Source organism: Pipistrellus kuhlii, unplaced genomic scaffold, assembly GCF_014108245.1.
Source record: "Pipistrellus kuhlii isolate mPipKuh1 unplaced genomic scaffold, mPipKuh1.p scaffold_m20_p_1, whole genome shotgun sequence".
Lineage (NCBI taxonomy): Eukaryota > Metazoa > Chordata > Mammalia > Chiroptera > Vespertilionidae > Pipistrellus > Pipistrellus kuhlii.
The window spans coordinates 35,025,484-35,043,545 of record NW_023425404.1 but is presented as its reverse complement, the minus strand read 5'-3'; the positions used below and the strand labels follow the sequence as shown (position 1 = coordinate 35,043,545).

General features: G+C 39.5%; 1 protein-coding gene across 6 annotated transcripts in view; it reads left to right on the top strand.

Annotated features, from left to right (window-relative positions):
• The window catches only part of USP3 (ubiquitin specific peptidase 3), an 85,376-nt gene that overhangs the window by 25,751 nt on the left and 41,563 nt on the right, over positions 1-18,062 (top strand). For 4 of the 6 annotated variants that reach the window (XM_045581803.1, XM_036439671.2, XM_036439680.2 and 1 more), the window contains exons 2-3: positions 5,479-5,539; positions 8,260-8,391. In XM_045581803.1, the coding sequence (XP_045437759.1) occupies positions 5,479-5,539; positions 8,260-8,391 (193 nt within the window). Of the gene's footprint in view, positions 1-5,472; positions 5,540-6,862; positions 6,979-8,253; positions 8,392-10,401; positions 10,494-18,062 lie in introns of those variants that run through there. The other 2 variants (XM_036439701.2, XM_036439696.2) reach the window with 2 other exon arrangements.

The following is an 18,062-nucleotide window of genomic DNA, read 5'->3' as shown; positions in this document are numbered from 1 at the left end:
AGGTACTGAGTAATGACATCACATAGAATGCCCAGCTTCCTCTCCCTAGCAGCTAGCCTCCTTGGAGTTTCTTCAGCACAGGAACACCAATTGCTTTATAGCCAGGTGGAAACATTTTACACTTTAACCAAATGTCTGTGAAGTATTTCCCAGTGCTTCATCTCATTTGATCTTCACAGAAGTCATGAAGTAGGTAGATAGGAGACTTGGTGGAATCCTGTTTTCTTTTCATTAGCCAGAAAATGGAGATTTAGAAAGCTTGATTTGAATGAAAAGAACTGGTGGACCTTGAAAATGACTTCAGGTATTCTCATTGTGCAGAATGTAGTCAAACACTGATGCAGTTAAGTATTTTTCCCTTTGTTCTTCCTGCATGATCTACAATAATAATCTGCTTTGTGTTGATATTTACTGTTGTGTTGCTGACAATTACCTGAAAGAGAATTTGGGGTGCTTCACTGAGCTGGAAAAAGGTTAACTAAATCAGAAAGAGGGTCTAATTAAGTAAGTTTATTATATATCTATAAAAGGCTAAGTTGACTCTTCCATGTGCAATACATATAAAGCTCTCACTGGCACCACTCACACACGTTTTGATCTGCCGTTGTAAATCATGAATTTGACACTTCTATTATAGAGAAAGAGCAAATAGCGGTATTAAAATATTTCTTCTAATTAATTTTATTACAATGTGCACAAATTCGTGCACCGGGCCATTAGTCTATATACAGTATATATAAAAGGCTAAGCAACCAGCTTAACATAACATTAACCCTTTCAAAGTGGCCAGTAGGTATGATGCACACTGACCACCAGGGGGCAGTGGCGCTTTTCAGGTGATGCACCCTGGGACCAGAGAGGAGGGAGTCCAATTCCTTGCTGGGCCCCGAAATTCCACCTTTGACCATGGGTTATGTTGTTGTTTGGGCACTGTCAGCCCCGAATCTGGTTTACTACTGAGCTGCTGTGACTTAGCATCGGTGGTTCTCAGGTGACGCACCCCAGAACCAGAGAGGAGGGAGCCCAAATCCTCATGGGGTTGCACGATTCCACCTTTGGCCATGGATTATGTTGTTGCTGGGGCACAGTTGGTCCTGAATCTGATTTACTGCACACTTGCATTTGAGTTCCAAACTCTGTATGACAGCAACTTTGCAGAGTGCTCTCTCACACCCTAGGATCCCTCTGGGGATGTAGGAGAGCCAGTTTCGGCTGATCCCGAGGGCCAGGCTGAGGCACCCCACCTGCCAGAGGGATCCCGCTTACTCCGCAGATGACCTTCGAGCCATGGTGTGCCCCAGGTGTGGCTGCCTGGGGAGGGACTGCTGTAGGTTGGCTTCAGGGCATGTCTGGCTTGTCTCGCCCAGTCCTGCCCTGCCAGCCACCTTCTAATTAATTTCCTTTCAATGTGCATGAATCCATGCAGTGGGCCACTAGTTAGATTATAAAATTTTATGTACTGTGTGTATATTTACAACTATGGGGGGGAGGGGAGAGAAACACTTGGTAGGAAACATATCAAAGTAATAGTGATTTAGCTATAGATTTTTCATTTAAAATAATAATAAATATCTCATTATTAAAAAGAACTCTAGGTAGTTAAAATATTGGGCTCATAGTTACTATTATAACAATTATAATTACGTGAGGATAATATTAAACTTCAATAGTTATTTTTTCCCAAATTGAGTTATAGGGTTTCTTACTATTCACTAAGAGTAAAAATTTTTTTTTGCTGTTTTCTAATTTATTTTTATTTTATTAAAACATTTCTATTGATTTTAGAAAGGAAGGAAGAGGGAGAGAGAGATTCAGATATCAGTGATGAGAGAGAATCATTCATTGGCTGCCTCCTGCACACCCCCTACTGGGATTGAGCCTGCAACCCAGGCATGTGCATGGAAAAGAACCTGGGACTCTTCAGTCCATAGGCCGACACTATCCATTGAGCCAAACCAGGTAGGGCTATTTTCCTTCTTAAAAATATCATTTTAGGACTTTCTTTTCAAACTATAAATACATCATCTTCTTGTTGACATAAATCCCAGTACCACAGGAGTGTACAAATAAAAAGCCAACAGTTTCCCTCCAAAAACAGTTTTCTCATGTACTTGCCTAAAATAATTGTTAGCAGTTTGGCAGGTATCCTTCTTAGCCTTTCTGTCATGTAGCTTACAAAAACATAACAAAATTGGACCCAACTGAGTAAAAAACTCAGATACCTTTAGGATGCGCTGGCAAATAATGTAAAATAAAGATTTTCTCACTGCGTCTTTGGCTAACTGGAAAGGGATTTTACGTTCAAAGCCTTCATATTCAAGAGTAGGTTAGAGCTCTGGCCCATGTGTGGTTCAGTTGGTTGAGCATCCAGTGCACAGGAGGTTGCTGGTTCAATTCCCAATCAAGAACACAGGCCAGGGTTGTGGCTTGATCCTTGTTGGGGTGCATGCAGGAGACAGCCATTGATGTGCTCTCACAAAGATGCTTCTCTCTCTCTTTTGTCTCTCTCTTTATCAATATAAAACTAATACAAAAATAGAGCCCTGCTGGTCAGAATATCACTGTTCTTTTATTATTCTTTGTCCACTCTGCTCTTCCCAAACAAATACAGAATGACCATATGTCATAGATTTATTTAACTCACTATTAGGGAAACAGCAGGATGGTAAAGCTGATTCCAAAAGCATTTGAGGAATTGAGTGTATGTTGACACTAAAGAAAGAACATTTAAATAGCTCCATTAGGTACAAAATTGGTTCATGTCCTACAGGGTAGTAAAACCTTTGGATTCTGTTGGACAGAAATCTCTACTGAATAAAAATTTACAAATTTACCTTAACCTAATAGAATTTGGTTCCTAATCTATAGAACCAGATCAGACAATCTATAATAATAAAAGCATAATATGCTAAATAGACCGGATGGCCGAATGACCTTCCAGACAACTTTCCAGATGCAGCTCCAAGCCCCTTGCATGAATTTCATGCATTCAGCCTCTAGTGGTACTATAATAAAATATCTTTAGGAGGACCTATTAAAAATGTTTCATTACATATTTGAAGGATTTATAGTTCTTGATTCACCTTATTCTCCATTTTGAGTAAGTTTTCTTTCCTCCCTCCCTCCCTCCCTCCCTCCCTCCCTCCCTCTCTCTCTCTCTCTCTCTCTCTCTCTCTCTCTCTCTCTCTCTCTCTCTCTCTCCCCCCTCACCTAAGGAGGAGGAGAGACAGAGAAATATCGATGTGAGAGAGACACATAGATTGGTTGCAGGATTGAGCCTGCAACCAAGGTACTTGCCCTTGACCGGAATCAAACCAGGGACCCTTCAATCCTCTGGCCAATGCTCCATCCACTGAACCAAACCAGCTAGGTCTGGTTAATTTTTCTTAACTGTGAGAAAGACCTGTTGTGTTGTATAAGGCAAGAGCAGTAAGGTAGGGACCAGGTTTTGGAAGAGCTTGCTATTTTAAACTAAGAAATTTAAACTTACTTTCAACAAATGTTTATTACTATTTTTAAAATTCTTATTGTTGAAAGTTTTACATGTCTCCTTTTTCTTCCATTGACCTCTCCTAGCCTGCTCCCACTTTCAAGCACAGGCTCTGACCTCCCTATTGTCTGTGTCCATTGGTTATGCATATATGCATGCATACAAGTCTTTTGGTTGATCAACATGTTTATTGAACACATGTTATATGCCAGACAATGGATTTACTATAATCCTGTGTGTGTGTGTGTGTGGCTGTGCTGTGCTGCTCCTCGCATCCTCCTAGGAGGCTAACTAGTGGTTCTCAAGGGGTTGTATTATTAGGCAGTTGTCTGCGAAGCTGCTTTTCTCAAAATACACGTTCTTTCTGCCTCAGCAGAACATGTGTTTTGAAAAATCTTCCCAGGTGATGTTTATATCCCTTCCCTTTTGAAAATCATTGTTATATTTATTGGGCTTTTTGGAAAAAAAGTTGAATAAACAAGTAAAATTGCAATTAATATTTTAAAAATATTCATAACCCTGTTATCCTTCCCCACTCCATAATACTTAAAGTAAAATAATTAATGTTCTGATTACACTCTCAGTAAGAATTATATGCAGTTGTCATATTTAGAGTTATATTTTATGTAACTGAGACATTGATTTGGGAAGAATTGGGTTTAGTGCTCCTAATTGTATCCTTAAGTTATGTCTTTACTAAATAAACTGAAAATTGTCATTTATAATAGTACTAGTGGCCTGAAATTCATGCACATTAAATGGGGATTAATTAAAGGAAGTATTTTAATATTGGTATTTGCCCCCCCCCCTTTTTTTTTTTTAAATAAAAGAAGTGTCAGAGATGAAAGAAACTAAGTAAAATGTATATGAAAATCTTCTGTCAGAGTCTGGGGGAAACCACGGGTTCCAGAGTCAAGTCCCCACCCACCCAAGTGCACCTAAAAATTGCACAAGACCCAGATCCGGCTGGCCCCTCCCCCATTGGGTGAGATCCAGACCTGGCCAGTCCCACCCTTGTCAAGCCCCACCGGGCAGGAGGTGCAGGCAGCCTCAGGTCCCCTGGCCCGGCACTGGGGCGGGGTGGCGAGGCCTGAAGTCACTGCCAACCCCTGCCAGATGGGGGGTGCAGCCTGGCACTGGGGTGGGAGGAGCAGCCTGAGGTTCCATGGCCAAGAACCAGGGCAGGACCACTTTGAGGTGTGGGGGCATGGCCTCAGGTCCCCCTGCCTGGCACCAGGGGAGGGTGCAGCCTGAGGTCCCCTGTCAAGCCCTGCTGGGCAGGGGGTGCAGCCTCAGGTCCCCTGGCCTGGTGCCAAGGTGGGGGCATGACCTGAGGTCGCCCAGTCTGGCACCAGGGCGGGGTCGTGGCCTGAGGCCCCCCATTAAGCCCCATGGAGGTTGTGGGGGTGCAGCCTCAGGTCCCGGCTGATTGCTCCTTAAGGCTTGTTATGGAAACCCTGGCTGATTGCTCCTTAAGGCTTGTTATGGAAACCCTGCCTCCGCTGTGGGCACAGCCATCTTTGGGGGGAGTGATGGTCAATTTGCATATTCCCTCTTTATTATGTAGGATGTGATCTACATGGCAAAGACGTGATTACACATTAGACTTAAAATGCTTTTAATGAAAGATAAATTTAAAATTTTAAATATGCTACGAGAAAATAGACTTACCAATTTTGTCAGATACTGGTAAAAGGAATAAGTAATAAAAGAAAAAAGTAAATATGTATTTAACTAGTAATTAAACTGTTTGAATCAACAATTAAAATGAGCAGCTGCTGAGTATGTGCATTTACATTCTTCTCAGTAGAACTAATTAGGCTGTCTCTTCGTGTCAGTGCTCTCACAGGGCAGGGATCTGTGAGCACAGTACACCTACGCTGACATGGAATTCACAACTGAATCATAGGGTATGACATTACAGATTAGGGGAGAAATTGAAAATTAACATGTACAATTGGTATATTGTGTATTTTTCTTTTTATTAGTGTGCCGATCCAACAAAAGCCCCTGGGTCTGTTTGACTTGTTCAAGTGTCCACTGTGGAAGGTAGGTGACATACTTATTGCTTGGCTTCCCTACTTGCATTTTTCAGTTTGCCTTTAAGCTTCATGTTAATGGTTTGATTTGGGTTTATTTATCACCATTGCTTAATCATAATGTGTAATTCTCTGTAGAGTTTATCTGTCCCCATAGAATCAGTTGGGTTCTTTCCCCCCCAGTGGTACAACTAAGGAAAATCTAGGGGAGAAACCCTTTATATTGATACTTAGAATTCATTTGATGATCAAGATAACCTAAACCTAGTAATATTTGATTGAAAAGATGATATATGGGAACTTTGAAATCTCTCTATATAATAGCCTAATATGTAAATTGTCCCCTGGGAGTTCAACTGGGAGACTGATCGCTTGCTATGACATATTTGACCACCAGGGGGCAGCACAGAAAGAAGGCAGGTCCAGGCCAGCAATTGGCAGCAAGGGAAGGGAGGCCCCAGCTGGCAGCCAAAAGGCCCTGATCCACCCTGATCGCTGGCCAGGCCTAGGGACCCTACCCATGCACTAATTTTGTGCACCGATCCTCTAGTATTTAAATAAAAGTTTACCTCATGGTTGTTTTTAAAACTTTTATTAGGGTGACCAGTTTCAGCAATCATCAGCACATGGCCGAGCTTGTTTCACCTATTACCTACCCCATCTCCACCTAATTTACTGATTTTTGATTCAAATCCCAGGTATTACATCATTCTTCTGAAGAAGAAGAAAAAAGAAAGAAAAAGTAACACTAAAATATTACAGCAAAAGGAATTCCCTTGATAATGTTCTCACTGTGGAGTTCATAGTTAATTTCTAAGATATGTCAAATGTTTCATTGTTATATTAAGATACTTTTGTTTTCCAGGGACCTAATTCCCCATCCCCAACCCCATCCTGGTTCAAGCCTGAGTTTCCTCCCAGTTCTTGGTTTCAAAATGATGTTACTGAAGTAACTCTTCTTTTGACACAAACTCAAATATCAACCTTTGTGTTCTTTTAGCCTGGCAGTAGCACATTTATATCTATTGTTCTTGTAGCTTAAAAAAATCCACTTTGAATTTGCTTCAAAGTTAAAAGTTTAGCAGCAGGGGATGGGAAATTATACTAAGTCACACAGACTGAAATCTATATCATATTTATTAGGACTGCTTCCCCATTGTTATTTTAAAACCCTCATTGCATGAAGAGAGCATCTTTATTCAGTTAACTTTTGATTTTTTACATTTTGAGCCCTGAAATTTAATATTTTTTTCCATGTACACTTAAGAGTACCTTTGGAAAATGTTAACTGCATATTTCTTAATTTTGGCTGTTGTGGTTTTGAAATCTCTAGGATTTGGGGAACCTGAAAATACTTTGTACAGATAACACTTTTTTAAAACAGAAGAAATGTACAAGCACTTAAATTCTGCACTTGAAGAGACAGATTCCTCTCCTAGATTTTGAGAGGTGAGAATTAATAATGCAATAAAATTTATATAGTTCTGTTCTCCAGTTGTCTCATAGTGCTCTACAACCTAAATCTTGAAGGTCATATGCCAACAAAAAGACCAAACTAAAAAATTGGAGATACTAGTGTTATTAATAGCAAGCAATAAACAATTCTTTAAGCAGGTTTTGAGAAAATAAATTGAAAATTTCCTAGACTATGCAGGTAGTCTGTTTCCATTTGCACAGAATCTTAAATTTAAACATTTTATATAGTTTTAGAGGAATATGATTAAGTAGATTAAACAAGTGAGAGTAGTCTGCATTTGGATTTTCATTTTACATAGCTGATTGGTTAATTCCCTTTTATTATGTGTTGATTGACATAGATTCTGATTTTAGTAATTTTAGACCACTTATCTGTAGGGAAGTCTAAAATTGAATATTTTTTCAACTAGAAAACATAGTTTATCAGCATATTTGAGTTATATATTTATTGGTCTTCATAATACCATCCCATTTAAGTTATCTAAAAACTTTTTTGTGCTCATTGTTAGAAATGTGTGACATATATTGACATTTTCCTTTTTAGACCAAATTGCCTAGTTAAAATCTAAAACTAGTTGAGGGAAATACTTATTTTTATATTAGCCATTTTTTATATAAAACTGTTAACATTTGATTGATGTATTTACATATTAGCCAAAACATTGCCAATCTTAATATTGGCAGTAATACACTTACTACTTTATTACTGACATTTACACTAATCATTTAAACATACTATATAATAAAAGCCTAATACGTTAAGTGTCTGGTCAACCAGTCAGCTATTCAACCCATCAAAACGTAATATGCCAATGATATGCCAAGGCCACTCAGCCTCTCGCTATCACATGCACTGACCACAAGGGAGCAGATGCTCTGACCAGTAGATTAACTTGCTGCTGGGGTCCAGCTCATCAGGACTGAATAAGATAGGCTAGACAGGCCCTGGAGCCCTCCTGTGGTTCTTCCCTGGCTGGCCAACCTCCTGAGTCCCTCTGCAATCTCAATCATGCACCAGTGGGTGCATCTTTGTATATATGCTGTAAAGCACAAGTTGATTGTCATATTTGATTGCAGAAAAAGGAGCATTCAATTAAGTATTCAATTTAATAAATAAATGATTGAATGCTCTTATAAGGAAGAATTCTTTCTTACTCTAGTTTGTTTACCATCTAATTTTATCATCATCTCCTACTACTTTAACTTCCAAAGCAATATTTAGATTAAAATAATTTTTCATTTGGTTTTTGTAAGGTATGTGAACGGCCATGCAAAGAAGCATTATGAAGATGCACAAGTACCCTTAACCAACCATAAGAAATCAGAAAAACAAGATAAAGCTCAGCACACAGTGTGTATGGATTGTAGTAGCTACAGTACATACTGGTAAGTATTAATATTTTCCTAGAAGTGATATTTCTTCCTATGAGTGTGCAAGTGTTTTTTCATTTCCTCGCTCCCCTTCCTCACCAATCTCTAAGCCAGTTGCTACTGCTAACACCTCCTTTTAGTTCTTTTAAGATTTACTCATGGGCCTGGAGCCATCAGGAATGCCTATCCTATTCACTTAGCTTTTACTTTGCATTGTTCCTTTCAACTTCCTGGCCCCCTCTTTTTACCCACCTTATGTTCCTTGTCTATCCCAATAATCTTTAGGAAAATGAAAAATATCTATTTCTTTGTTGTTCATTACAATTCCTTTTTTTTTTTAATTGAAGAATATGGTACAAACCCATGTTTCTATGGTGCAAGTTAATATTTTGTTACATAATCCCTAAAAATTTAATTTCTTTGTATAAAAAACTACTGTGACAATGTCCCCTCTTCCAGAATAGCTCCATTCTCCTACTTCTCTGCAGATGATTGTCAGAAATTTTATGTGTAGCTATTTTTTTTTTAAATATCAAATTTTTTAGGAGGAGATTTTCATATAAATGACAATAAAGTTAAGTATCTCTTTTTAGAACTACTTAGATCTAGGTTATTTAGATTACAGTGATGTTTAACAATCCATATCCTTAGAAAGTCAATGTATTTTACAATTTTAACTTTGGTGTGAAGCAAATTTATTTCCTTGACTAGAAAATTATGATGAACAGTTGTTTTAATCAGTTTACTTAATTCAAAAGGCTTTTGACACTGAAGTGGGAAAGGCCAGTTAAAGGCTTTCTTTGAAAGTTTTTTTTCCATAGTATAATTTACAAAGTAGGGAATAAATTTAAAATGCATTCATTAAATAATTGCTCAACCAGAATACTTCAAAGCCCTACTGCCTAATGGTACTATCAAAAGTACAGCTGAAAACAAACTTGAGAATAGCAGTGAATTACATGGCTTCTATGTTCTCGGGTGAGATCTGAGGAGGGTAGTAATGAAGGGGGGGGAAAGGAGAAACTCATGAAAACTATTTGCAAATATTCTCCCTACTTCCCTTTCTTCTATTTCTTCCTTCCTTGATTTGATTGGAAGAAGAATGGGAATTGCTGAATGTTGCCTATAGTGGGGATATTCATAATGATGATACTGTTGACCAGAGGAAAGTTCTACCTGAACAAGACAAGGGAATAACAATGGAAGTTATCATGGGTGAGAGGATGGGGAGCATTCCATCACTGTCCCCTTATCATGCAATGAAAGTTTCAGAAGGGGAAACCAGTATGATTTGTCAGAATATCTGGAATTATTTAAGCAATTAGGCTATAAACCAAGCTGCTCTTTTGGGGGCAGACCTGGGAATATGACTTTAAAAACTCATGTCTCATCCTGATTGGTGTGACTCAGTTAATTGGAGCATTGTCCCATACACAGGGTTGGATTCCCCATTAGGGCACATACTTAGATTGCGGGTTTGATCCCATGGTCGGACTGGTCAGGGTGGAAGGTTTTTGTGTGTGTGTGTGTTTTTCCTATATAGCCCTTGATTGTCATATGAAGTGGTAGTAGGCTGGGTGGAAATTTAAACTCCAAATATGTTCAATTTACATTTTCTACTGAAGTTGTGTGCTAATCCTTTCTACATCATCTTTAGTTGATAGTTGTATTGTAGAAAGGTGTTCATCAAAAGGAGAAAAAAAAGATCAGTTGGCTTCTTAAGTCTTAAATTTTGACAAGCTTAACATTATTAAATTGTGATTGTTGAATATAACATTTTAAAGTTCAGTCATTCAGATCACTAATATATCAGTGATCCTTTGTATGGAAGATGTCCAGCCATGGGAGAAAGAGAAGCTAGAAGTAGATGAACATTTCAGTAAAGATGAAAATCTTCCTAAGCTTTTCATAGAAAGGCTAGTGTTCAGTTTATTGTTATTTGCTCTTGTAAAACTTTCTACGAAAGTTAAGTATTAGCCAAGCTATTGAAGGTGTTTTCTTTATTTTCCCCTCCCTTTTTCTCAGGAAACTTACATACTAGAATTACGTAGCTACCTAATTGATAGAATTATGCATTTCGGAAGGGTTGTAAAACAGAAAATAAGATCATTCTTGAGATATCTATCTCACATTCATTATTGTTGGTCATGTCAACCTACATGTTCCAGATATTAAAACATTCATTCATCTTGATTTTTAATTAGCAACGTGATTAACTGCTTATGGAAAAGTTTCCAAATACAGTTAAATCTCTGTGTGCGGTGGGCTTTCTTGCTGTTGGTAAAATTATAAGGAAATCGTAATCTGAGGAAATTTTAAGAATTATCTTAGAATATCTTAATGAAATGGAATTACAATTATAGATCTTTTTAAAAATATAGGTTATATACTTTACTGTCTTTATACTGTATATTGCAATTTGGAGGAATACCTTTATTAAATAAATTTGAATTGAATTTGTTTTATATTGGGATAATGTCCTAAAAGTACCTGTCGTTTTATGACTGAATTGTAATTAAGTGGCAGTTCTTAAACCTTGGGGAATATATACCATACAGAGACTTCTTGGCTAGTTGCCAGTCTTTTGTGTGAAGTGATACAGAGCTGCATGTGTGCGACACCCAGAGCTTCTGAAATTCAGGAAGGGAGCTGCAGCTGGGCGCATTACCATTTCATTTGTGGGTTTTAGAACAAAATGCCAGGGATTCATCCTGTATTATGATTGCACTGAAGGCCTAAAAGGATTCTGTGATAGCTGTACATTGATGAAGCTGGAGTTTAAATGAACATTTTCCCCACACCTCACTATGATTAGGAAACAAACAAAATTTCTTTTTTCTCTATGGGGTATGTGTATATGTATTATTTCTCGGGGCATTTTGGTAATTCAATTCCTGTTTGTAAGTTTTCATTGTACATAAATTTCTTGTGGTTAGACAGAATGATTTGGTTTAGAGGTAAAATATTGATATATTAGGTGTAACCTATTTGATTATTAATTACTATGCTTGTAGTCAAAATATTTTGACTATAGCTAATGGTAAAATTTCTTTTCCATCTGCTCTATGCTCTAAAGAAGTGAAACATGCTCTGAGGAATACAATTTCTCTATCCTTTCCTTTCCAAGATTCCCTGCCCTGTCCTATTTTTACATACCCTTTATGACATTGTCACTGAACTGACACCATTCCCGCCTTCCAGCTCCAACTGTAACTGGATGTAACTTCTCCTAACCTCATAGAGCTTGGGATACTTGTAATTTCCTACTATGTGTTAGATATTTGAAAATGTCGTTGGGGACTGCAGGAACCATATGCCAAATTTTTGTATCTTCCACAGTACTCAGTGTCTGGTACACAAAAGGCAGTATATATTGGAAAGATTGAATTTTGTTATTATCTCCCCAGAATGGGCAGGTTTATACCAAATCTGGAATACTGTGCCCTCAGATCATCTTGGGCCACAGAACGCTATTCCTGAAGAAGACCTAAATAAATTGGGCATATGTGAGCCATTTCATTTACCTCTCAAGAGGGAGACCCTTGCAGAACAGCTCCCTTCATTTCTGATATAAAATAGGGCGTCTGGAAGGGGTACATATTAACCAAATAGAACAACAAAAAATGGGTCACTGTTTGAAAAGATTGAAAGAAATACCAAAAAGAAAATTTTGATTTGACACAAACCCACCGCTTTGATAGATCATGTTAACTGAGCTAGAGGTAAGTGAAGCTTTCAATAGCAGTGAGCATCTTACCAAGATTTTCACACAGGGGCTCATGTTCACTTCTATTATTTAAGTAATATTTTCTTTCTTCCTACCCCCAACTTCTCTCCTTTAGTCAATACAAATGGAACTGTATGTGGTGTGAATTATTTTATCAAACAGGAGCAGATTAAAATTAGAACTTTAGGCCCATTCCCTGCTCCCCTGGACACTTTTAGGTTGGTCTTGGCCCTTTGGAAGACCAGGAAGTTGATAAATCGCGAGGCCAGCTGCTGGAAGACGGCGGCTCGGGTGGGACAGTCGCCAGGGATGGCGGAGCGTGAGGATGAAGCGGGCGTCAGGGCTGCTCTCCTGGACGCTGAGCAGGGTCCTGTGGCTCTCGGGCCTCTTTGACCGGCAGCCCCGGATCATGGAAGAGAAAGCGCTAGAGGTTTATGATTTGATTCAAACTATCCGGGACCCAGAGAAGCCCAATACTTTGGAAGAACCAGAAGTGGTAACGGAAAGTTGTGTGGAGGTTTAGAAAGTAAATGGACTATTTGGTTATTATCAGGTTCACGCCAACAGTACCTCATTGCTCTCTGGCACCTTCCTGGGCTGTCCTGAAGAGTAAAACTTCAGCGGTGTTTACCATTTAAACGTAAGGTCCCTTTAGGCGATGGCGCCTTCTCTGGGTCAGACTACCGGCGGCGACCACAGGAGCATGGAGGACACGGACCTGGACCTGTTTATGGAATGTGAGGAGGGGGAGCTGGAGCCATAGCAGAAAATCAGTGATGTCATTGAGGAATCTGAAGTTGAAGATTATAATTCAGTGGATGAAACTACTACAGTTTCTGAGAGCCAGGAGCCAGTCTCAGCTCCAGTGCCCATCGCTCTCTACGCTTCTGTTGTTAAGCACGGCAGCGGGGCACAGAACAGCGACAGTGCAAAGAGGACTCTTGTCAGACTAATTGTCGAGAACAATCCCCAAATAAAGCGTTGTCGTCGATATAATATGCCTGATGACCAAGAATTGCCACCATATGTTTCTCCATCCGAAAGAAGGCGAATTCGTCTACAGAATATGACTGAAGAACAGCAATTGGCACACGTGAAAGAAGACAGTGGTGTCAACAGAATGTGTCTGAAAAACGACGTTTGGTACAATGTACCTCTGAAGCTGAAAGAAACCAGTCATCAACAAGTACTACCACTACTGGTAGAAACTGCCTTCATAGCGAAAATGAGGTAAATGAGGATACAGTTACCGAACACAGTTGTGGTGGAACGTAACACATGTGGTGTTACATGTCAATTTTGCCTATCCCTAAGTTTCTCTGATGAAATACGTTGCCTTCTCTCGAGTTCAAAGAGCGTGTGACGTTAAAGTTGTAAATACTTCATCACAAGGGAAATTAGTCAAGCATTCTGAAAGCGTTTTTAGTCTTAATGTGCTATACTGGGAGATATTAGAATAAGTTTAATCAATGTATCAATCATTGTTTTTAACGATTTTTTTATGTCATGTTTTTGTTTTTATATCATCTTTTTGTTTTTATATCATCTTTTTTCATATGTCTTTGTTGTTATATCATGTTATTGTTTATTGAATTTATATATTATTTTCATGTACATTTTATTAATTTTCTTTCATCTCTGACACTTATAAAGAGTGAATAGTGATATTAAAATATTCTAATTAATTTCTTTTCAATGTGCATGAATCCGTGAACCTGGCCGCTAGTATTGAAATATTTATAGGTGAAATGATATGATCTAGACTTGTTTCAGAATAATATGGGCACTATAAGTGAGTGGAAGGTATAGATGAAACATGATTGGCTAATTATTAAAACTCAGTGATGGTAATGGAATTCATTATAGTGTTGTATATATATAAACATATATATATATATGTGTGTGTGTGTGTGTGTGTGTGTGTGTGTGTGTTTTAACTTTTCCATAATCAAACATTTAAATTGAAAATATATATAGTCAGTAAGTTGCCAGTATAGTTATCATAGATAAAACTTGTTGGAATTTTTTATCTGTCAACCTCTGTAATCACTACTCTGCTGGCTTAGTAACTATCAGGGTCTAGTCCACTACTGGGCTCTCTGTTTCTCAGAGACTGTGGGACAAACCACTGTTGGCCCATTAATAGCCACCTATATACCCACTCCTCTGGTTTTGCTTTGTAGCTAACTGCAGTGACTATTTGCCAAGTTGAACATACAGTTCAGAGGAGTTCATCTTACTCAGTGATTTGAGGTCAAAACATTGAGGCAATATTTGCTTTTATCTTTGATTTAGGTATATTGGCTCTCCCCCAAATTTTCTATCTGGTTTTAGCATATTTGTAAGTTAGAAAATACAGCATTGAGAATTTTTTTTAGCCAAATGTAGTACATGGAGGACTTAAAAACATTTACAAAATTGCTTTTCTCACAAATGAAAAAGAATGTAAAATATTTCAATAACAATTAGCCAAGTTTATTAGAATGTGTTTATTAATATTTATTCATGAATGAATCATTACCTTATTAAGTCATCATTTTTACTTAATGCTGTTGACCAGGTCTTTTCTTTATCAAGTTTGATGACATAAAGAGAAAGAAGGCAGCCTACCAGCTCTGTGTTTCCATACCTAAGACCATGGTTGTTTAGAGAGTCTTTTGCATTTCTGAGATTTGACTCACTAGAAAGAGATGCCATTCTTTTTTTTTTTTATAATATATTTTTTTTTATTTCAGAGATGAGGGAAAGAGAAAGGGAGGGAGGGAGAGATGCATTGATGATGGGAGAGAGTCATTCATTGTGCCCTGGGCATGTGCCCTGATCAAGGAATTGAACATAACCTCTTGGTTCATAGGTCGATGCTCAACCCGAGCCACATTGGCTGGTTGAGATGCTATTCCTTAAAGTCTCTACTTGCTGAGTTAATGCTTATTGATGAATATTCCTCTTATAAAAAAAATTAGGTGGTGGGGCGGACTAGAAGGGGTCAGTGGGGGAAAGGAGGAATATATGTTAATACTTACAACTATGAAGATTTTTTTTTAAGTAAGGTGGGTTAGCAACAGATTACATTCTGACAGAATAGATGTTATCTAGTTAAAATATGGTGTTCTTGTTTTTTGTTTTAAGAAAAACATGTTACTCTATTTGTAAGAAAAATTAACTTACATGTTATTTTGTTTTGCTGGGGGAAAAACAAAGAAACCTCTCAAGTTTAGAATCTTTTATTCTTGCATCTATTTGGCTACCCCGAGGTATAGTTCATATAGTAATAGCAGGGGAGTTCTAGCTAGTTGCTCAATGGATAGTGTCAGCCTGCAGACTGAAGGGTCCCGGGTTTGATTCCAGTTAGGGGCACATACCCGCATTGCTGGCTCAGTTCCCAATAGGGCGCATGCAGGGGCGGCCTATCGGTGATTCTCTCTCATCATTGATGTTTCTACCTCTCTCTCTCTCCCCCTTCTTCTTTGAAATAAAAAAACAAACAAAACGGTAGCTGGCATCGGTTTGGCTAAGTGGATAGAGCATCAGCCTGCGGACTGAAAGGTCCCGGATTTGATTCCAGTCAAGGGCATGTACCTTGGTTGCGTGCACATCCCCAGTAGGGGGTGTGCAAGAGGCAGCTGATCGATGACTCTCTCTCATCGATGTTTCTAACTTTCTATCCCTCTCTCTTCCTCTCTGTGAAAAATCAATAAAATATATATATAAAAAAAGGGTAATTGCTGACTCTCCTTCTTTATAGTTTTTCAGAATAATGAATCATGCTTAATTTTAAACAAAAATAATGAGTATGGGTGGTTTTATATCTGTTACTTGGTGTCTAGAATATGAGTTAGTATTATGCAAACCAACTCAGGACCAGTGCTGAGGCCAGGGCCAACAGGAGGTATGAGGGACACCTGGGGCTGCTGCCTTCCACCCCATGGGCTCTGCAGACCCTGTAGTGCAGTACTAGTGGCTTGGCTTGTCACCAGGGAGCTGGATATCTATGGCTGGCTTGCAGGTGGAACTCCTTGCAGGTTCCCCTATTGGCATAGCTACTCCACTTTGATCTGGCATGCCACCTACCATGATGGACCCATTCAGAAAATTTCTGCTTGTGCCCCAGGCCCAGCCCCCAATCCAGGTCTGCATTGGGAGAGGGATCCCAGATTAGAGAGGGTGCAGGCTGGGCTGAAGAACACCCCCACCCATGCATGAATTTCTTGCACCAGGCCTCTAGTATATATATAAAAGCCTAAGCAACCATACAGCCAAATAACTGGTTGACTGGTGGCTATGATGTGAACTGACCACCAGGAAGCAGATGCTCAACACAGGAGCTGCCCCCTGGTGGTCGATGCACTCGCACAGTTGGAGTGTTGCTCAGCTGACTGACCTGTTCCAGCAGCCCACCAGCCCACCAGCCGAGTGGCAGCCACTCACTCCCTCAGTAGTCCTGCAGGTCCAATCTCTGGAGAATGAGCCAGTCACCAATGGACCAGTGCCACTGGCATGATCCTGACAATGCTGTTGGCCTCTAGCACAGCAACCCCTTCTCCTCCCTAGACGCTCTGCAAGGAAGAAATGATATAAAAGTGGCTCCCGACAACCAGCGCAAATGTCAGTATGACAGATCCTGGTCCTGGGCTGGCAAGAACATCCCACCACCCGCCCAGAGTGCCAATCATGAATCTCTCCCCTCCCCCCCCAACTCAATTCGGGATAGGCACCAGATGCAGGGCTCACAGCTGGTGAGCACCTGCCCGCTGTAGTGGCGCAAGCCTCTCCTATTCAGGACTGACTGGGCACAAGCCCGTTGCAGGCACAGCAGGGCCAGGATGAGCAGGAGCGGCAGGCATGTTGTACTGCCGGTTTCGGCCCAATCCCTGCAGGCCATGCCAAGGGTCCCCACCACCTGTGCATGAATTCATGCACTGAGCCTCTAGTAAGTATATAAGAATTAGTATAGCTCTAGCTGGTTTGACTCATTGGTTAGAGCATGGCCCATGGACTGAAAGGGTTGTGGATTCAATTCTGGTCAAGGCCGTTACCTGGGTTGCAGTTTCCCTTCCTGCCCCTGGGTGTGAGTGGGAGGCAACCGATAGATGTGTCTCTCTCACATTGATGTTTCTCTCTATCTTTCCCCTCCCACTCTCTCCAAAAAAAATCCATGGAAAAAATATTCTTGGGTGAGAATTAATAAAGAAATAACAGCCGAAACTGGTTTGGCTCAGTCGATAGAGCGTCGGCCTGCGGACTCAAGGGTCCCAGGTTTGATTGTGGTCAAGGGCATGTACCTTGGTTGTGGGCACATCTCCAGTAGGGGGTGTGTAAGAGGCAGCTGATCGATGTTTCTAACTCTCTATCCCTCTCTTCCTCTCTGTAAAAAAATCAATAAAATATATATTAATAAGTAACACAAAAAAACAAATAACAAAGTATTAGTTCATATGCTCCACTGTTCTCTGAAAAGTAAACATGTCTTAATCATATAACATGATTTATTTACCATAGGATTTGCAATAATTTTGTAGGTTTGATATTTAAAAAAAGGGGAGGTTTCATAGCTCTACAGGCCTACCAAAGAAGAAGAAAAAAAGAAAAGAAAAAATGGTAATAAATTATTTAACCATAGAACTCAAAGAGTTACAGAGCAAGAAGGAAAGCCCAGCGTAAGCAGAAGGAAGGAAATAAAGATCAGAGTGGAAATAAACAACATAGAGACAAAAAAAAAAACAACAAAAAATCAACAAAACCAAGAGCTGGTTCTTTGAAAAGATAAATAAGATTAATGAACCTCTAGGCAGGCTCACCAAGAAGCAAAGAGAAAGGACCCAAATAAAATCAGTAATGAAAGAGGTGAAGTAACAACTGATCCCAAAGAAATACAACAGATTATGAAAAAAAAGTAGAGGCCAGGTGCATGAAATTTGTGCACTGGGGCGGGGGGGGGAGTGGGGTGTCCCTCAGCCCA